The 22,587-nt window shown below is 38.0% G+C and overlaps 1 protein-coding gene across 2 annotated transcripts in view; it reads right to left on the bottom strand.

Annotated features, from left to right (window-relative positions):
- TAX1BP1 (Tax1 binding protein 1) overlaps window positions 1–7,791 on the bottom strand; it is a 67,626-nt gene extending 59,835 nt beyond the window's left edge. For both annotated transcript variants that reach the window (XM_050915689.1, XM_050915688.1), the window contains exons 1-2: window positions 7,773–7,791; window positions 4,236–4,419 (exon numbers count right to left, since the gene is read on the bottom strand). In XM_050915689.1, the coding sequence (XP_050771646.1) occupies window positions 4,236–4,419; window positions 7,773–7,786 (198 nt within the window). In that variant the 5' untranslated portion in view covers window positions 7,787–7,791. The remainder of the gene's footprint in view (window positions 1–4,235; window positions 4,420–7,772) is intronic.
- Between the last annotated feature and the right edge of the window lie 14,796 nt (window positions 7,792–22,587).

A 22,587-nucleotide genomic window follows, 5' to 3' on the forward strand; every position in this document is an offset into this window, starting at 1 on the left:
TTTAAGCCTCCTGTAGGGTACAAGGAAGAAAAAGAAAGATGAATATATACAAAAAGAACAAAAATGTTGCATATTCAGAACTTCTGCTGTGAAGGGTAACATCTTCATTATTGTACTTCCTGCCCCTCCAAGTTTTTGCCAAAGATCCAATCCCAAAAGTAGTGTATGCCTTTAGATACACCTAGTTGGTAAGAAAACTGGTATATCTGAAATAATTCTCCTATATTCAACATTACCCTTTCAGTTTACGAACACTGGGTTTGCATTTTTCTAAACAATAGAAAATTACTTTCTCGGGAAGTTTTAAACCTACTACCACCACCACGAAGTGCCTTACGCTTAGCATTACAAAAGTTCAACATTTAGCAACTTAAATCACGCTGGGAACAACAAAAAAAAAAAATTTCATCTACAACATATGCAGAGAAGTTGGTAGAATGTGTTCAGTTTTAGAAGAACTCTTATTTGTTTGCCGATTTATTTAGTTCTTTGTCATAATGCTGTATGCCACAAAGCCCTAGCTCAGGTCTGAGGTTCTAGACCTATTCTACCTCCCAACAAGACCTTTCTGATGCCTCTGAAGAGGAACAGGCAGGCAGTACTTTATCTTGCCTTGGCTCCTTATTTTAAGTTGCTTCGTAAAATATCCTTGAGAAGGTATCTAAATAAACAACTGCAAACATGAAGGAACCTGCTGTGGTACCTTTCATTGAAGCCATTATCTTTTCATAGTACAAAATAGAAGCCAATACTCAGTGATGAGAGTGGAATACTCAGTAGACACAGAAAACTGGAAACATTCTTAGTGAGGGGGGAAAAACTCACAAGCATTAAATCTAGCAAGTGAAAAAGAACATATACCAGGTGGGAAAAACTGATACAATGAAGAGCAAAATGAAGTTCTGTAATAAATACATAAATTAATAAATAACCACAATAAGACACACAGAAAGAAACTTTTATAAGCACTTTATGACTCCTACCAAGGATTCCATTTCTAACATCACTTTTCACGTAAGCTGCACAACACTAATGGCAACTACAACAATCACAAATGCAAACGTATATGGAATAAAAAGAATCTATTAGACATGTAGTGCATACTATGGAAACATTTAAAAAACTCACAAGCTATAAATTAAGAGTCAGTATATGAAATCAGGTTTTGCTTCTGGAACTATTAGCTCCATTTCCATTTAAAAAGGAACCAAACTGACAAACCAAACCCTTAAAAGCTGCTCTTCAGAACAGAACCTTAAAAAGATTTGAAAAAGAAGCTTCAACTGTCATTCCACATTAAGCAGCCATGTCAATAAAGTAGGCGTAGCCCTTCTCCCACACACCTTCCTAGTCCACTTGTTTCCATCACAGTGATGCCAGCACAGTTGCCCATTGCATCACACAGTCATCAAGCTGAAGAACCAAACCAGTTGTGAAATAAGGTGGTAAAAGCTGGAGGAGGAGGGGCTGTATTTTTCTGGCAGATCACTTCCCTGATCCATTTCACTGTGCAGCTGCACAAACAGCTGGACTAGCAAAACAAACAGGATAACAGAAGAATACAAATAACCAGTATCTACTCAAGACATCATTGCTGCTGAAGAAATGTACTTGGACTTGCAACCTAAGTAAAAACCATTCACTTAAAAAGGTACTTATAGATTTTGTTCAGTTCATTAAAAAAATTCTTAGCTAACCAATTGAGCAAACACAGGACAGAATACAGTTGAAGCCATTGCCCCCTAAAAAACGGAACAAAAGTCAACATTAGAACCAAAACCAACACACTGTTCACAGGGGAAAAAGAAAAAATAAAATCTTATTCCATACTTATTTTCTACACTAATCTGAAATTACCACTAAGTTTTTTTGGCTGGGGATTTTTTGTTTGTTTTTAAACTAGGTGCCTTGTCCCTCTGTCCAGTATTCACTATTACAACACTAGTAACTTTCTGTGCAATTCCAGGCAAAGGTTAAGTGACACCAGCTTAAACAGGTTTGTTTTCTAAGCAATTTATTCACCTCAGAAAGACAAGGTGGACTTCTATTCCCACTACATGAACAGTCAGTGAATCGATGTTTTGATTTTTCTCACAGAATCCTCACTTTCCTTGCATACTAGGGCAATACAGAAGGCCATTAATTATTGTTCTCCTAATTAGTCAAGATTTGCCTTTTTTTTTTTTTAAATGCTGAAAATCACTTTATGAAACATGCATCACATCCTTCTTATGTGTTTTAGAAAGGTAAATGATAAAACCCCTGCCTGTTTCATCAGTTTTCAAACAACCTCCAGGTGGTTTGTTGATTGTCCAGGAACAATCAGTTCTCTGGAAGTCACTCATTTTTACACTCAGATCATAGGATAGTACAACTTCTGTCTATTATCTATCCCAAGATGACCACATTTTCACAATTTATTTTACTGTATGTGTATGGGTAATGTTTACGTATTTGTAGACGCAGATACAGTTGGACAGCTGGCTCCATTTAACTCACTGTACTACAACTATACTAAGACAGTATATTTGTAACACTTACTCAGTATAAGCTGTCATAGTCACAAAAAGAAAACAATTTTCATCCTTTTCCCCATCTCGCAATGCTTCCTTCCCTCATGTTGACGAGAATTAGATAAACTGGAAATTCAGCTGGGGAATTCCATTAAAAAAAAATTCAGTCCCAAAATGTTGGTCTTAATCAATTCCCTGATTTGATTCATCACACAAGAGCTTGTTTCACATAAAGGAGAGGAAGCACAAGAAATAAGCCACCCTGCATAAAAGGAGATGTTTCTTTCAGCACTAGTACTACCTTATGCCAGCTCAACATGTTCCTCAAATGACTGCCAAATCTGCATTACCTGCCGCTGCTAAAGTAGAATAAAAACTCATACCTCAATAGTTTACAAAATCTATCATCACAGTCAAGACGAAATCAAAGATATCTGTACATTGTACACAGCATTTTGTGTAGTCACTGAAAAACTGCTTCATGCTTCTTTTTTTTTTAATTTTCCTAATTAGTATTTTTAGGGTCCTGTCTGATCGCCTACCTCACTTAGATCAACAGACAAAGCCACAACATTCGCTTCTCAAGTTACATTTAAATAATTTCAAAATGCTTATGTATAATATGAACAGCACCCTCTTTAAAGTTTTGATAAAGATTTTTTTTAAAGTTTCATTAATGCCGTTAACTAAACATTCAAGCGTGCTCAGTTACACTATTTGTCAAAACTTTGCAGATAATCAGGACATATATACACATACTTTTTAAAACTTCCCACTAGAAAAATGTGCCTGTTTGTACGATAATGCCTCCCTTGCACAATTTAGTGACTGTATACTCATTGCATATAGCATTAAAAATGCTTCTGCTTTGTTATAGAGCACAGTACTTCTATTTTGCAGAAGAGTAATTTATCTTGAATAAAGACTTAACAATCTACTGGTGATCTGCAGATTACAGTGAAGTCAAGCATTTACATTCTTAAACAGTGGACTGTTACAGTAACTGTTACCTTTCTCCCTTCCCCACTGCCAAAGCATCACTTCTTTAAAGCCCAAATCAAAACTTCTATTAACCATTCAAGTAAGGAATTTAAGCATCATCTACTAGGAGCTATACTCACAAAGAAACATAGATCAAGGTCTTAAACAGAAGCAGATGTAAGAATTAATTTCTAATCCCATAAATGAAACTTTATCAACCTTTAAAAATAATTCCAAATAACTTAGATGTGGCCTCACCCCTCTTCCTTTTTTCAAGGGTCCGTTTTGAATAATTTTAGTGATCTATACTGTTGAGCCTGTTCTAGCAACAAAAATGAGTCAGGGATGTGGGTCAGGATATCTCCAGCTTAGTTTTTGTTCTTTCCACACACATTCACACTTACTTTAGCTCACGTTCTTCACATAGTCCTGTTCACAATGTCACTCTGTGCCCACACATCTCTTCTCAAATCATCTCCATTTAATTTTGCATGACACCACCGCATCACACCTTCCCTTTACTCCAGACTTAAAGTGTACCCATTCCTCTAGTTTTGATCTCCAGTTTGATCTTTGTTACAGAAATCACACTCTAATACCAAGAACCAACACATCGCTTAAGTGATCTTCCACTTAAGTTTATGAGACAGCTTTTACTGTTGTTGGAATCTTTTTTTTTTAATTGGTAAGAGAGAAGACAGTAAACATTTGAGAAATAGCAATAGAACAAGTTTTACTTACCTTGAAAATACCAACCCAGTCTTTCTGATGAGGATGGATAAACTGGGTCAGAGTGTAGTGACACTCAAGGTGTGTGTTCGGAAGATAACTTTTTGCCACATTTTGAAAAATCACATGTGCAAAATTGGAAGTCTGCAAAGTGTTTGCTGAAGATGGAACTTCTTGAAAGGATGACATGATCGATCTGTAACAAAATTGTAGAAGTTGCTACTTCAATACAGTGGAAAAATGAGTTAAGTTACAAGAATTAACCTATTTGAAATATACAAGACAGAGAAACCTAACAATCAGTTCCTCTGTTCTGAAGACAGATAGCTATAGACCAAGTCCACCAAAGTGCACTGCCTCAGCATCACTCCAAAACAATAATTTCTCAGAATACAAGGGCAGTCATTTCAGTGATGACATCAAGATGGAGAGAAAGCATTGCTTAGCTGAATGCCCCCAGCATTGTATCTCAGATACAGTGGCAGAAAGGGGGAAATAAAAGCAGTAGTGTGAAAACAAAGCAGGATTCTAACTTAATGAAATATTCTTAATCGTTCTGGATGTGGCAGGGAAGGAGAAAAAACTCTGTGGTTTCCGTACTTCAAACTTTTCTCAGAATCTGTACTGCTCAATGCTTTTCACAGCATTTTTATATATGAAGTTTTTCTCTCCCCCCCCCCCCCCCCGTAAAAGTAAAGTTTCATTTTAAGACATTTTTAAAAACCAAGAAAGTTTAGATAAACAGGAGGGTTTTGTTTGGGTTGGGTTTTTTTTTTCCCCCCTTCTTCAAAAGAGTTCTCTTGCCCTGTTAGCAGTCTGTGGGCATCTTTTACTGTTCTCACTGTAACATATACGCTCCCAGCCCTGCATGTTTAGTTTCATTACCATAAACAATGGACTTCACTGACAGCACGAACATTTAGGTATGCATGCAGTTTGACAGATTAACACTGATCAGTTGGACTGCAAAAGCTTTTAATCATGCTTTCCATTCACCACCTCATTCAGGATACATAGTGTTAAAAATGAGAGCAATGCAAAATGCTTCACAAACAGAACAAGAATGTCCCTTCCTCAGATTCTGCAGTATCTGCCAAAAATATAAGATGGGCAACTGAGAAGTTTCAAGTGTTTGACTTCAACGTACAATCACAGATTTGTCAAAACATTTGCTATTAGGAGGATTGGGGCCTTATATATCTAACACATTTCTAGAAAGATAAGCCATCCTATTCTTGCAATTGCTATTAAAAGTACTTTTATACTGACCAAGCAAATTCACACCTTGAATGAGGTAACTGCCAAGTATGTGACACAATATATTACTTTCATTGAAGATACATGTGGAAACCAATCCCAAAAAGGGATGGGCCACTGCAAGTCTCAAGAAGTTCAAAGATTAAAGGCTGTCTGTGTATTTCCTGTAGACTTTTAAAATTTCTTTTCACCAGTTAAAAAATAAGTAGCAAAGAGCTCATGTTTTCTGAAATAAAATGCACTCTGAAGTAAACACCTATTCATCATTCGAAACAAGGAAAAGGTAAACAGGGATTTTTTTAGGTTTACGCCCTCAATGTTTTAAGCTTATTACTGCCCAATTTAGTGTAACACATGAAGTACATACAGGCAGCCATGACGTTATTTTGATGTATAAGATGTTAAATAAAAAGCAGGTTTGTACTCTGAACAAGTAATAGGATAAAATGCCAAGCTTGTGAAGATAAACAGATATAAAGGACAAAAACAAGAACTTACACAAGCAACAAACTGAGTAAAGAGCAAAAGACAGCTTTTGAGAGACAATAGAGTACACATAAATCCTATCTGTTATCTAGTTTCGAAGTCCAGAAGAGCGTAGGAAATTTTACAGCATAGTAAAACCCTGAAAACTCCCACACCTCTCAAAATAGAGGATTACATTTAAGAAATCTCTCAAATCCACTCTGAACTATAAATGCTATGAAGCAGCAGTTTCTACAATTCTAAAATAAATAGAATAGCCTTTTTTTTTTTTTTCAAGTGCAACAAATTAATTCATTTTTAGTAATTTAGTAGTACCTGAAGCCAAATAATATTGACATGAAACAGACTGTTTCAGTTTTCATTACCCATAAGTACAAAAAGAATAAACAAAGCACTAATAACAAAAACAACTGATTTTAAATAGGTCTATTTTAAAAATTGTATAGTTTATTCTAAGCATATACTACAAAAAAAAACACAAAATACCCACCAAAAAAAAAAAAAAACCCGAACATTCATTTCTGCACACTGGTTGCCAGCTACCACAGCTGAGTACTAGCCTTAGTGAAACCTGTAAAGGGAGGCTGGTTTCCAAGCCCAAAGCAGAACTACTCACAAATCTGAACTTGTACAGACCAGCAGAATCATCTGGGATTACTGTTCCCCAGCAGGAAAATCCCCGGAGCTTAGGTGAAGCTGAGATCTACTTACAGTTCAAGGATAGTTTAGGGGTGCTGGGTGCTTGCTTACTTAGCTCACAGCTACCGGTTGGGAAACAGGAGAGGAGGAGGAGAAGGCGGAAGAGCTACGCTTAGGCTTCATTACCGACATGACAAGCGATTCCCTCTGGGAGGCTGAACGACGTGTTTGGTTTTACGCACCGAGAAGGACGGAAGGAGGAAAAACTCGTCGGGCAGGAAAAACAAAAGCAGGACGAGTCGCACCGCCCCAGCCAGCTCCTCCCGGAGTCCTCCAGCTGCGGTCCCGGCGGGACGGGGCACACCTGACACCCCAGGCCCCAACCTGCCCTGCCTTCCCCCGCCCCGCGGGGCCGGCCTGCGCCTTGCCGCCTCCCGCCCCTTCCCTACCCCTCCTGCCCCGTCAGCGGCCTCACCTGCCCGCCGCGGATCACCTTTGCTCCGGGCCTTCACAATACACTCGCCGCCGCGCACAGCACGGCCGCCCAAGGCCCCGCGCTCCCCGCAACGGCCGCCGCTCCCCGCTTTCTCCTCTACCCGACTACGACCGGCCCAAGACAGCTGGGGAGGACGGGGGGGGAAAGGGGGGGGAAGGACCGGCTTCCCGGTGGCGCAGAACTGAGGCCCGCGGCCTAGCGGCCCCGCCCGCTCCCGTAGCTGCCGGAGGCCGTCAGGAAAGAGGGTGTCAGACCTGCCCGTCCCCCCCAGCCAGGCCCGGTAGAGCCCCTTACCTAGATAGACGCAGAGGGCGCCGGAGACGTCAACATGCGGCCTCCGCCATCAGCGCCTCACAACCCCGCCCGCCCGCGTCACTTCCAGCCCTGGCCCTGCCCGCGCGGGGGCGGGCCGCCGGCGGGGAACGGCCGGCGCCGGTCAGGGGGTCCGGCCAGGCCAGGCCAGGCCCGCCCCGCGTCAGGCGCCTCAGGCCTTCGCGGCCTGTCACAGGCACACGCCTGCAGCGGGGGGGCGAGAGGGCCTGGTCAGGGCTGTGTTCCCAGCATGAGCAGAGCCGTGCAGCTGTTACCTCCATAAAGTGCACCTGCCCCTTACCGCAGTTCCCTCCCTTCATGTTCGTTATTACAGCATTACCTCTATAATACTCACATACCCTAATTCAATCATCTCCTCCTCGGTCCCACTTCCAAAACACAGGCGTGCTTGCACCTCGTAACTCGCCACCATTAATCTCCCAGCCTTTGCAGGTCTTCCCAAGCCGACGGAGGGGTGAGATAAGAGTGACCGTAAATGCTCACACGCAGTTCCCCTGCTTGCATGCATTGGCAGATCTCCATGGAAGTACATTACCTCATAAACACACTGACTCTACTTGATTTTCATCCAAAGTCGAGTCATAGATCACTTACAGAGGAATGGGGCTGAGTAACAACGAACAGCGATGATTAACCATCATCTGTATGTGGGACTTCTCCCAGTACGCCCAACGTTGGTTGTTACCACAAGCTGTCTTCAATATCACCTTTACCTCTTTGCTGCTACTGTTTCTTATATGTTTTCATGTGTATTCTCAACAAACAGGTTTTGTGGAGAGACATAATATTATTACTAGAATTAATATGATATTATGGAATATTATAGAATTAATGATTAGAATTATTGACTTAGGTTTTTGACAAGTTCACCAGCTTTTTCATGGTCAGTCCTAACAGAAATGAAACTAAGCTGGAGCATAGAAACTGTCCTTTCAATTAAGGTTATTCATTGTACTTGCCTCTGTTTTGCGCTTCTTGTTTCTGAAAACAGTCTTATGTCTTCAGGTGTATCACAGGTCACTAAGTAATCCTTTGATTTTTATACACAACTAATAATCTCTTATGTCATCCATATATTCCATTTTCCCTGGAAAGCAATAAATTCCCTGCATTGTACTAATAGATCATTTTAGAAGACACAAGAAGTGTATGTGCAGCACTCTCTCCTTTAAGACTAGATCAATTTTTGTAGTGGAAAATGAAACTAGTAGTTTAATCAGAAAAGCAATAAATATTTCTAAGGAGGTGGGGAGAGCTATTTCTTCTTATCTCTGTCCTCCATTTCTTCTCCTCGCTGCTCTTTGCTCTGTATGAGCTGATAAAGGGCTGTCTAAGAGTCACGAGACGCTGTTCTCATGTGGGCTGGGGCTTGGGAAGAGCTTGGGGTTTCCAGTCCCTAGATGGGGAGTCTCAATGTTGGTAAGACTAAGTAGTTTTGCTTTCACTTAATACCATTATAATACTGGTTTATGGGAATATAATGGGAAGTTTGGAATAAAGATGTTCTTTGGCAGCTAACAAAGTTTTTACAGTGAATGCCTGGAAAAAAAACTCTTGCTTCCTAATTTAAAAAAAAAAAATTATCCCCAATTCTGAGTTTTTTAAGAAACTTGAGATATTTCCATGCTCAGTTCATAAATGTTCATTCAGTCAAAAGAGTTAGTTATGGTTTAATCATAATTCAGTATTATTATTTCTATTGCTAAATGCATATGTAAGAGGTAAAACAAACTACATATGCTGGTTGTCACATGTACAGTGTAAATATCAGGACAAATAAATCAAGAGTAATCTTGTCTTTTCTTGTACTTATATCCACAATTTTCAGGAAAAAAAGTATTTTAAACTCTGTATCTTAACCACATATATATAGTGGTTATAATATATAATATAAAAATATTTATTCAGTTATTCAAATTAAGAACATTTCTTACTGAAATAAATGTATGATTTAATAAGTGTTCTCATGTATGTATTTGTATCCTAAGTTTAGATGCCAATCTTATCCCTCTAGAATTTATAGCTATTCTACAGAAAGATGGTGCAGAGCCTTTTCTCATTTTGTTATTGCCCCTTTGAGAAGTGAAGGACTTTACCCAAATGGACAAGTTGGGCACTGTGATCCCAGGATCAACAATCAATATGCTTGTACTGGTACAAACAAAGATTTGAATCAAGAAAAATGTGATTGGAACTGGTGAAATTTGCACTTGCTCTGAGAATTAGTGGTTGACTGCCTTAATCAGTCTGAATTTTCTAGGCAGGTATCATGAGATACTATCTCCTGAAATTCGTCGATGTGATATAAATCTTTTGGAAAACTTGCTCCTGAGTAGGAAAAAACCCACTATTTTTCTATCTTTGCCTACATTCTCCACTAAATATTTAAAATTGTAAAATAAAAAAGAAGTTTGATATCAGCATTTCTAGTGAATCCCTAGACTTGTGAGGCTCTCTAACACTAAGACACTAATTCAATTAGAAAAGCTTATTACAAGTATGACGGCAATAATCCCATCTCCTTCTGACTTGATTTTCACCTTTCCAACCCCACTGATTTCAGTAACAGGAAACTGTTTTCATTCAAGCCAGTATTTTACAACAAATGGTATACTTTTCATGTATACTAGAATTGTACTCTAAGCATGTAGAATCAGTGTTTAGCCAATATTTGGGTGTTTTTTTAAGGAAAAAATGGTGAATGTCAAGTATCTTTTTGATGAAATTCTCCCTATATATGTCATAGATGCAGAACTATGGACGTTGGAAGGGACCTCCAGAGCAGGTCAAAGGAGACCATGTTGCTCAGGGCATTGCCCGGCCACATTTTGAATGGCTCCAAGGATGGAGATTCCACCGTCACTTAGAGGACCTCTTCCAGTGGTTGAAAACACTTATTGTAAAAAAGTTTCTTTATATCAAATTGAATTTCCCATGTTCCAGTTTTGTCTCTTGCCTCTTGTCCTTTCGCTGTGCACCTCTGAAAAGAGTTTGGTTCCATCTTTTCTACACCCTCTGCTTAGCTGGTTGCAGACAGCAATAGGGTCTCCCTGTGGCCCTCTCTTCATAAGGCTGAAAAAAATCTGTTCCCTCTCTTTTTGTGTCTATATGTACAATTCCCAAATAACATATGTCTCATTTTCTTGGCAAAATACATTTCACCAGGGTATTTATTTGGAAATAAAAAGCTGGCAGAACCCTTTTCTTAGTGTCTCAATTTCTGAAGTGCATAAATATGAGGACAAGTATACAATGGCAAATTACAATTGTGGTTTTGATAGAAATATTAAATAAGATAAAAATGTATGTGAATGCAGTAACTGGATTTGAACATTACTAGATTCCAAGGAAGTTTGAAATTCAGTCTGGGACATAAAAATTCCCCTGCTTTGTAATTATACTGAGACTTTCTTTGCCAGGATGAAACTAGTCCCTCTTCAGGCACAAGATGAACAAGGAATAAAAACTGTAAGCAGCTAACCGGAATTGCCAAAGGAAGTGTGGGGCAATTACGGGCTCCCAGGGAACAGAGTCTTGCATGTTTGGAAAACGTTTACTATTTTCGTAACTACACTATCTTTTTAAACCTGTGAGCTCCTTTAGCAATTTATAGCCTTGAAATTAGAAATGGGTCCCTGTCACATCTGTTTAACCTTGGATATATTTGAACTTTTATTCAGATCCAGAGCCTAACATTTTTTCTGTTTACTTTCTATGTTACAGCCTGAACCAAAGCCATGACGAGTTTTGGATTCAGCCCTGAATTCTCCCCCTGAGGCCCATCTTTGCTTTGTATGAGTGACAGAAAAATTATATATTTCTAGGTTTTATTACCAGAGAAAGGTACTTTATGTTGTGGATATTCAATCTATTGGCGTGACATGATGATATTGATGAAGTGTGGTAAGGAAACGATTCGGTTCTAATGATTTGATTTCATTTTGGTTTGACTCCTATTTCAACACTCCCAACTTTTAAAAGTATGGGCCATGTGAGATGTAAAATATATATATCGATGTCACTAATCGGAAGCTCTTTCTGGTCACGTTGTAAAGCACACTTAATCAACTTCTTTAAGATCATGTTACAGAAAGCTATTAACTATACTCTTAAAACAGTTAAATAGTTATAAATGATGTTTTATATTATGGCTGACAACACTGAATTGCCCAGCGTTTAAGGAAATCTAATCACAGGGCATGCAGACTTTGCCTTCCAGTAAGATGGCGTGGCAAAACTTTGGAACATATTAGAAATCACATACTATTGCTAACATTTCCTATTAAGGAGAAAGTCTCTCTCTGTATATTTTGGATTTCTTTTCCAACACTTAATTGCAGCTGATGAAGAAAAGCTATTCAAAAGCTGCCAGGATTTTTAAATCTGTATGAGTGAGATTGATGAAATTTGTGGGTTTTCCCAAAAGAGTATAGGTGAGAGCAGACATGTAAATTTTGTATGTGTGTGCATGTACGTGTGTGACAGAGGAGAGAGCAAGAGCTTACTCCTAAGGTGTGAGACTTGGCAGCGCTGCACTGTACAATGGGCACAAGAAACCGCATGTCTGTAAATGACCGCATTTGAATTGCTGTTATTTCACTGTTGGGTTACTGTATTGTTAAAGTGAAAAGGAATGTTTTTAATAAATGCAAATAATGAATTAAATGCTTGCACATACTGAGGCTTTACTCTCTGGTGTGTAATTAATAAATGTGCACTGGAGACCCAGGTCTGGGGGAGTGTTTCATTTCTTATTTATGATGTTTGCAAGGGGTTTTTTTTCCTTCTAGCATACCTCTTACTGGCATACACAGGACTGCATGTAAATGACCACTGAGTAGGTGTCAGTTAAATCTTAGCAGACATAGAACAGGTAAATACCTTTGTTTGGTATGCCTTGGTAGATTTACTATTTCTCCCAGCCTTTTATCTTTGCTATCTGAAAGTAATAGGAAGCTCCCAAATGACCAACATTTTGTTTTCAGAGGCAGGAAAACCGCATGTGGTAGGAAACAAACAAGCAATGTGATTTCAAAGTTCTTGTATGTCAGGGCACAGCACTTAACCCTGAGGGACTGAAGGTAGAAAGACACTTTCCACAGCTACCTACAGCGTGCTTCTTGTATCCCCTTCTGGGTCCCCCTCCAGCACTGGCTGCCACAGCTGACAGAGCACAGAAGTCTCTATACTGTATCTGCAAGAAGCTTGGCAGCTTTCCTATTTTCTCATAATGCTACATATTTTTCTTAAAGGATCTAAAGATGTCTAAGTCCTCATACTAATGCTGTCTCCTGGTCCCCTATCCTGGCTCTAGCAGTTCTTGTGTCTCCACCGCTTTGCTAGTTTTCCTTGCTCCTTGGCTCCCTGAGCAGCTGCATCTGTCGCATCATGTGCTCGAACTGGGGAGCTTGGTGCTGCTCCACAACTCCCTGCCGAGGCCGATACCACCCGACTGATGCAGGAGTTCGTGCTCATGCTTGACTCTACACCGAGGAGAAGGGCTGTCAGGTCATGCAGCACACTTGTGAGAGGTTGTGCCTGGCCTGGCGCTTGAGACAGAGGGCGACTGACGCTGCTTTTCCCCGTAGCCCCACATTCAGCTTGGAGAGCGGTCTAAACCTCTTGTGTTGCTATTTGTACGGAAAACTTCTCGGTCAACAGATCTTGAGTCTCGGTTCTCACCTTCTTCTACTGCTTGAGTTCTGAAACACCTACATTATGAGTTCTTAAATTCTATGAAAAATAATAAGCATATTGTTACATACATTACGTACAAATCAATTACTAGGAAGCACAGTGCTAAAATTAAAATTTGTCTTTAATTCATCCCCCTGATTATTTGTTATTCTATTGTGTATACTAACATTGTACAGAGAAGAGTATGTTGGATTTGCTGTGCAAATTTACATACAGAAAGTAACGCAGTCTTTCTGATTTTATTTGATCAGCACCACTTAGAAATGCAAACTATATTTTTACCACACATATCCTATCTTTTTTTTTAAACTTTCATACCTTTTCTTATTTCACAGATTAATTGCCTTGTATAAGGAATATTTTAAAAAGGCAGAATACTGCAGTGCTTACATTTCTACAACTTTCTACAAAAAGAAACATATTTAATAAATGGCTCTCCCTTTTGCCAATAAATATTTTACATTATAATGTAGCAAAGTTAGCAATATTGTCCAAATTGTTGTTGCATGTTGTTGTGTTTTGGAAGTGGAATCTTTCAATCAAAATATAATTTACATTATTAAGATGGGTAACAACTCTTACTCTTTTAAAAACACAGTGATGTCACAGCCATGACATATGGCTTTAGTTCACTACATGGCAAAGGATCTGTTGGGCCTGTAGTAAGTGTTTTGTACACAAACACCATGGTCAGAATCTGTTTTTACAGTGTGTATTTCAGTTATCTTTACTGGGATACGCTAGTGGGCAGCATTTGGTCTGTATATCTGAATATTTTGAATATACCTTGTTTGTGCTGAAGGAGACTTTTTAAAGCTTTATGAAACTGCCTGCTAAAATGCTGCCACTGAAACCTGACTGGGCTTGTCAACACTATCTGTTACTAATATTGCCTGTAAGTAGCGCAGCATTTCCTTAAAATTGGGTGATAGACACCAAGTTATCTTAACAGTTTTTGAGAACTTTACCCATAATAAACTGCACATATATATTTATTTTAGCATTCTCAGATCCAGGCATTTTTCTCCCTGTTAGAATAGATGCCAAAAGCAAATTCAATCTGTAGTTCTCTCTCTCCTTCCCAGACCTTTGTTGACTTGCGGTCCCCATTCTGCTGCAATTAGTCAACCGCCAAGGGAGAGTTCATTGGCTGAATATTCTTCCTAGCCCTCTTCTAAATTCAAATATAGTTAGCCTTAGTTTTTGTTGTATTAATCACAGGGTTGCTGGGGCCAAATCAGCTCATTTGTCAATGGGAATTTGCACAAGCTTCCAAGCGGGATGAATTTTTCCCCACAAAAGAGCAGATCTTACAAATTGCACCCATTGGATGTCTAACATCATCCTGATTTTCCATTTACATATTGCTTTTTGATCATTTTACACTCTTAGAAATCATTTATATCACAACTGTACTTGGCCCTCGGTAGCATGAAATATACTCAGTGATGGTATGAAAGTTATTTCCAATAAGGCTTATGAAGAACAGCTGAGCAAGTACGACCCCCTGACCTCAAAGTGTTTGTTTACTGGGAACTATATTCCAGTTCTCTACATTTAATCTGTCTTGGCCCAGGCTGACATTCCCCTGCTAGATTTATTGTATCTCTAGAGGCTGTTACAAACACAACATTGTCACTGCTTATCTAATAAAATGATAATAGGATTATATTACTCTAGTGATACATTTATGTTCATTTTTAATAGTAACAAACCAAAGTTTGATTTCATATTCAGTGAGAATAATGTGTTACTGAGGGAAAAAAATAAACCATTCAAAAAGTATTTTTCTTTCAAAAAAATCAGTCACGGAAAATACTTTTTATTCCATCTTATTTGTAAATCAAAGCATCAGTTTGTATACATGAGCAGGCATACTATGTCAGTTTTACAGAAATAATAATAATGAGGAAGTCTGACTCAGAAAACTGGTTTTCCTAAATCAACAACTCTGGATTTTGGAAGCTTGTCATGATGTTTTTTCTTGTGCATCTTTTCCTAGAATTTGTCAGATATCAAAAGGCAGGCACAAGAGACCAGATTTGCATTTCAATTATGTTTAGTTATATTCAAGGTGTCCACAGTAAATTCATTTGTTATTAGTGGCGGTATTGTTAATTTTATTATTACTAGTGGTACTAATGATTATTACTGGTAGCATTAGGCTTAAAATCATAGCCACGTTTTAGTTTAGTATTGTGTGCTTTTAGGAGAGACTCTTAAATATATTTCTTAATTAGATTTAACTGGTTACTTTTAGTGTCAACAACATCTCTCATTGTGTAATGTAAGCTCTTATCTCCCAGCTCAGATAACAAAAATCAAATTACTTTTTAACTTCAGTAAGTTGAACATTAACAAAATGTTAGCCTTTTCTTATTTTAGGAAAGCAAATTATTGCATCTCTCCCCTCTCCTCTTTTTTTTTTTTTTCCTTTTTTTTTCTTTTTTCTTCTTTTTTCCTTTTTTTTTCTTTTTTTTTCTTTTTTTTTTTCTTTTTTTTTTTCTTTGGTAGAGCTCTGATACTATAATGCTGACCTTTGCCAGATGATCCTATTGTTTTGGTGACCAATACCCTAGTGGCTTTGCTCTACTGGAATATATATCACAGTTAGCACAGATGAAACATGGATCATTTTTTATGAACAAGCAGCATATTCCTTCTAAAAAGTATTGTTATCTGATAGTTTCTTCTGCAATTTTTCACTGCAGCTGACTACTTTAGTGCTGTTACTTAAAAGTAACCTATAAAAATAGTCTGCAGTAGGGAAATGCATTAATATATAACAGAGATTTAAAACAAAATTAATAATAAGGTATTCCATAGATATGCATGCTAAATGGTGAAATTATAGTGCTAGCCTTAAACTAAATGTGCAGTTTGTATTTAGAACTCTTAAATGTTACATAAAGTGTATTCATCTTAAATTTTCAATAGGGCAGAATGGAGATTTGTTAAAATAAAGATTCTGCAACTAATTGCCTCATGTTGGTATACATTCCAAATCTTTTTATTACAAATTCCTTTCAAAAATCTTTCAATGGACAAGACAGTCTAGGCAATGCAGGCAATACAGACAATACAGGACCACAATAATGGCAGTAGTTTTGTCTTTGTGTGGAATAGAGGAGGTATTTTGATCCACACTGATTTGTGCGCTGCTCTTGTAAAGGTCTTCTCTGTCCTTTTGCACATGAAGTTGATGTTTCCTATATCCTCTATATAGATAAAATTCCAAAGGAATTAAATTTATTATTAATTGCATGCACAAAACATACAAAATTGAGTCAAAATTTTGCAACCAAGTATAGAAAATAAAAGCTGGTTCTTTTATGTTGAATTATATTACTTAAGTAACAGTGTCTCTCTGTCAAAAGTTAATTAATTGCTCTCTTGATCTGCAGTAGGTTATGTTCCTGGGTACTAATTCTTCTAGCAAGCCAGTGATGAGAAGTATCCTCTAATGCACCTTACTCCTCCAGGAACATTATGTTGCTTCCTCTAAAATCAGGAACAAACTCTTAAGAATGTCAGTAGGAGCAAGATCACCTCCCACTTTGGCAAAGCCAAGACTTTGCTCAGGAGCATGCCACGCAAAGAAAATGTTTCTGAAGCAATGTGCTTTACACTTTGGTGTAGGAAAACCCAAGGACTGAGTGCCAGGATTCCTCTTTCTGTATCATAAGGAGGTTAGTTCAGGAATTTTTCAGAGTAATGTGAGGTTGATGCTTTTAGACTGATATACATATGTTGGTTGGAAAAAATGTAACTATTTTTTCTGTGTTTTACATGCATGCATCTTTTCCTGGGCAACAATTACCTCATCCTTACTTGGACTCCTTAAGTGTGAGATCAACTTACCATGTAGCTTTTCCACATTGCTTTTGCCTGTTGCCCTACTACATTCGTTTTCTTTTCCTATGTCAGTACCCCATAACTGGCAGAAGGGCATTGAGTGACTGTTTTGTGCAATTCCCACACCAATCAGTATGTTTTATATGTAGTGCATTGCAGGTAGAAGTAAAAATAAAATGACCATGACTGATACCAAATATTTATCATATGTAGCAATACTTCTTTTGGAATTTGTTTCCTTCTTCAGGTGCTTTATAAAAGCTGTTCATCTAAATCTGAACCAAAGTCATCCTCCTCTTTGCATTTCTATGTCATGTGAAATAAGCATGTAAAAATAAGCTATTGTACACAAACATTGATAGGTTCTAAATCCATTAAAATAATCTTAAACATACTTTTCAGTTAAAACACAAAAATGAAACCAACCCCAAATTGCTATGGGATGCCATAGAGGTAACTGTCCTTACACTTTAGATTTTTTTGTGTCAATTCTCCAAATGGAACAGCTCTATATTGTTCATGGTACAACCTATATGCAGTCACCCACATACAACATCGTACTTATTTGTAAAAGACAGTAGTGATTGAAGTTGCTCATAACCAGAACTGCAACCCACTCCATTTAGCAAAATGCTGTGATTAAAAGGACTGGTTCTTTAGATGAAATCTCTTTAGGGACTTTGGAAAATCCACAGCATTTTTTGTGAAATTCAGCTAGATGAAGTATCTCTATTGCGTTCTACTTGGGTGGGATTTTGAAGAGAACTTAAGGGGGATCACTGAATTCTTCTAGGAAATAGGTACTTGAATCTTTTCAGCTCTTCCGAGAAACTCAGTCAGCACAGTCTAGCCTAAACATCCTAATGGGATTTATCGGAGCTAAAAAGAAGGCAAAAACTCTAGTGCTTAACTCAACTTGGTATCAATTCATACAAATACGTATGCACTGGTATCCTGCTGCAACCTGCCCATTCTAACATTCACCTGATGTCCCAGTGAGATGCAACCGCTTTCCAAACTACAGTACAAATGCTTCTGACAAAACAGACAGCAAGTTTTCATACAAAAACAAAGCTTCTGTGTTCCCCCAGGGCACTACATTCCCACAGAAGCCTGGAATTTGCTTCCCCTTAAGTATATGCAGTATTCCGAATATCACATATATTCAGCTTGTGGTTGATTACTAAATTACATACTGCTGCAGAATATATCATACGATTCAGCAAGAAATAAAGCAGTTCAGATTACACAAGGGTTTTTTTTCTGCAGCCAAAAATAACCACTTGCATTGCTGCTTATACATTCCACTTAGTTATCTAGCAAAGTGCACGCAGCTAGGAAATGAATGCTGCCCTGAGAATCCCAACGCAAATATTTACAAGCGTGAAGAATGTCATATTATGTTGGACTCAAGGTCCCTCTAGCCCAGTAGTCTGTCTCCAGCAGTGACCAGTCAGAGAGGAAATATGCAGGGATATTTCTCTGGAATGCCCCGCCAGCTCCAACTATTTGCAGCTCAGGGATTCCTGAGCAGCTCCACTGCGCTTTTATTGCATTTTACAAACATAATGAAAGCTCTCCAATGCAGAGAAGTAAACGCAACAAATGCATGATGAAAGGTTAGAAGGAGGAATGTAACACTGTAGGCTTGTCTGCCAATTCATTTTGTTTCAAGTCTCAGATGTGCTGTTGCATCCACTGTAGTTTTTTTGGCTACAGTAAGTAGTGTTAATGTTGAATTTAAATATCATTCTGCAATGAGGGTCCCATTTTACAGGTGTCATATGCCTGTAACTCTCGCTCAATTCAGTGAAAATTGTGCTTAGTTATCAACCCAGACTATAAAACTCCATGTCCTGAAAAGGAAATCTCAATGCAAATTGACAAAAAATACTATAAATGTTCTGTGTTTGTAGGGGTTTTTTTAATTCTTTGTTTTGTCTTTTTATATGAGACCTTTAAAGCAAACTAAGATGGCCAGTTTTCAGCACTAAGAATCAAAACAGTAGCTGCCTTTATGTTATTTTCTGTTTATTTACATATTTGTTTATGTTTCTTTACATATCCTGGAACTTAGTGGGCACAATGTACCAACAGGTAGAAAACTACCTACCTATAGATGTACTGTAGTACATCAATAGCAGCTGCTCTCTGTATTACCAGTGCTCTGACAAGTTCTCATGTTTTAACATCCATGTTACAATGTCACAAATGTTATGGAGCACACCTAAGGTCTACACATACTTCTTACAGGCTAAGAAAATAATTCTCAGTCCCTTAAACACAAAGGTCTAGATTTACAACGTCACTAAGCTTTCATTGGGTACGATGTAAGTAAATATACACAAGTTTTTGATGATCTAACAAGCTGGGATACAGGGATACAGGACCATGCAGTATAAAGGTACTGTATCTTTTTCTCCACATTTCTCAGATCCTGCAGAAATGTGCCAGCAGCAGTCTACAAAGCAAGATGATATGGTAACAATGCGTTAATAATAGCAAGGCAATGTGGCTTAATGAACATGGTAATAATGGTAACGGGTATGACGTGGTTATATGATAATGAGAGTCAAGAAAGTTGCATTTTCTTTCCCTTTTCTGTCACTGATGTGTTGTATGACACTGGGAACCTCATTAGTCTTCCATGACCAAGAATCTGGTTTTATATTACCAACACCCAGTAGTTCAGGAGCTGATTTAAGAGCTTTCTGTCCCACTCACTCATTCCAGCTTGGCCCATTCAGTCCCTCCAGAGTGAGGACCAGTGTGCCAGTGCAAGCATTTGTTGGGGCAGACTGTGAAACAGATGAGTGAAAGGATGTGGGTTAATAACAGTTATTATCGGTACATCTGAGAGGGCCGTAAATTGTAATGCAAGGATGGGGATGAGCAGCTGGGGCAAAAGCAGTGGGGATTTTTTTTAAATCCTGCTGGTTTCACAGGTCCAGTATAGAAAGCTGTCAAAAAGCAATTGAACTGACTGGGCTGACTGGGGGGACCTCCAGGTATACCTAGGTTTGGGGAGCAACAATGACTTAAATGGGTTTGGCAGCTAAAAGATCAGTTCTTATAATGACATCTATACTCTTTTTTATAAAGCACTATAAGATCTACCGATGCAAACAGATACGTACCAGTTATGTGTTTACTACTTGTCATCCTCATATACAATTTTTATACTGTTCCTTTTGATGTGTTGTACAAACCGAACTCTACCTACAATAGAGCAACAAGTAGGCTAGCAAGTTTTCCTTCAGAAAATAGTTCCTTCCTGCCATAATCAGTCAGATATTTTGAGGTCCTATTTCATGCCTAAATCATAAGGTTGGCATTACTGCTTTTAAGATACAATACACCATTGATAGAACAAAACTTTAAAGCCAATTAAATGTTGGCAATCTTCCTACCATTGGCAAAGGCACACTTGTTAACAGTTTGCCTTTGTGGCATGTTTGCAGTGTAATCACTGATTTCTGGAAAGCTTTTTTGGCACTTCAAGATATTTTAAAATATCTAATGAATTTATTTTTATAGACCATTTTAGACTTTACTTGCATGACTTTAAAGCATTTTACTTTAAAAAGTAGAGGTTGTATGCACTCAAATGAGGTATGTATCCCCATTCTTAACACAAGGAAAAAATAATAATTTGTAGAACCAAGCTATACAAATAATAGTTTATTTGCATTTTAACTAGTTAACAATTTCAGAAGTCATCACATACAAATCTTTATGAAACACTATCTTACTAGGTGTGAGTAAGGAGATACTGCTGCTTTGTTGGAAAAAACCAGAACATTTTTATCCTGGGTTTTAATATAAGTAAAAGATTTCATGGCTATTTACTTAAAACAAAAGTATTTTGAAGTTAACAAAGCTTTTTTCTTCATTTTGTGTGGAAAGAATGTGATTAGGTTGGCAAAGAAATAAACACACAAAACAAAATTAACTAGGAAGGCTTAATTTATAGTGAGAAACTTTTATGAAAGGCAAAATTATTTTTAACAAAATGAGCTAACTTTACTATAAGCCTACTAAAAGTTCAAACATCACTAAAGGGCATTTTGGAGAAAATAAAAAACACAGCAACACTATTAATTTAATTTTCTCCCTTCTGCAAATGCTCTGCTGTATGGTAGCCCTGCACCACCTAGTCCCGCAAATGCTTCCTTCTCATACTGGCTACCTTAGAAGTACTGAACTACTAATATCAGTTGTATTAGTGTTCATTATGTGAGCACAGATTCCATTTAATCTAATCTCAAGGAATTCCATCTCTCTGCAAAAGCATGTTCTGTACAAAAGCAATGTAAAAAATACAGTAAGATAACAGTGGACGTGTCTGTAACAATAGAGTTTATTCACAGGTGTGTTGGCAAAGTAATATAAGGCTAAGTCTACTACACTTTTATTAATAGGACTTTCCTTTTTCCAGTTTCTCATGCTTTGTTTGGAAGTGATTATAGTGTATTTTTATTATGCTGGTACAAAGTGAAATTCTCCTCATACACCTTTGAAACAAAGAATGCTTTATTTATACCTACACAAATAAAACCCTGTGAGACATGATAAAGGTCTAGAGAAAGATGCAGCTATGCAGGTAAAGGTGCATCTTATAATGAGAGTTAAAAATCTGAATGCAAGGACCACACTGAGTGTAGCATTAGACTCTTCACTTGATCCACCTATCTATTCTTAATCCCCCCAAAAAATAAAATTAATCACTTTTCTAACTCAGTTCAGACTGAGTCTACAGACAGTTGGAAAAGGGTCAGTGACTCTGAAAATGTAAGGCAGTGAAGAATCAGGCTGGAAGGCAAAAAAACCCATGCTTTCAAAGTTCTGTGTGATTACATGTAAAATTCAGGTTTTAATGACTTCCAAAGACCTTATTGGGACTACACCTCAGTACAGATTTCTGCCAGCATAGGTGCCTCGATGAAGAATCATACCTCTTCTCATCCCAACAAAATTTGTGCTCAAGATGGTCATCAATCTCATCACCACTGAGGAGAAAAGTAAACATAGCTCAGTAGCTTCATTCACTTGGCACTCTTCAAATGGCACAGTGGAAGAGACAAGTGAGCTTATGAAAATATTGGTATATATGAGTCTCTGGGGCTTCAGATGTTTTGCAAAGTGCTAGGAAAAAAAGAGTTTCTGGTTTTGTGTGTCTCTTTCCATTGCCTTAGCTGCAGGGATCTTTTTCTTCTCAAGTCATACTCTGTCTCAGTGCTCAGCTGAGAGGCAATGAGAGAAAGAAGCAACTGGGTGAAGGTATGAGAGCAGCCTGTTGAGTGTTAGCACTCACACATGCCAGAGTAAAGCTACTATATAACCACAGCCTTCTTCACTGCCCACAAAATTCTTTTATGTTGAGCTGGGTTAATTTAACTGTGTATCATCCATCGCTTTATAGGGGCAAATATAAAAAAATAAATTATGGTACTGATAGAAGAGCCAAGCTCATATATTGAGCCTATTCTTTCTGTGCTAACATATAACTGAGTGAATAGCTGACTTTGTGAGACCTGAGATCTATTCCTGATGACTGCACTCTCCCAGAAGTCTGTAAATGATACTACATAACAGCTACAA

The sequence above is a fragment of the Gymnogyps californianus genome, chromosome 2, assembly GCF_018139145.2.
Source record: "Gymnogyps californianus isolate 813 chromosome 2, ASM1813914v2, whole genome shotgun sequence".
Classification (NCBI taxonomy): Eukaryota; Metazoa; Chordata; class Aves; order Accipitriformes; family Cathartidae; genus Gymnogyps; species Gymnogyps californianus.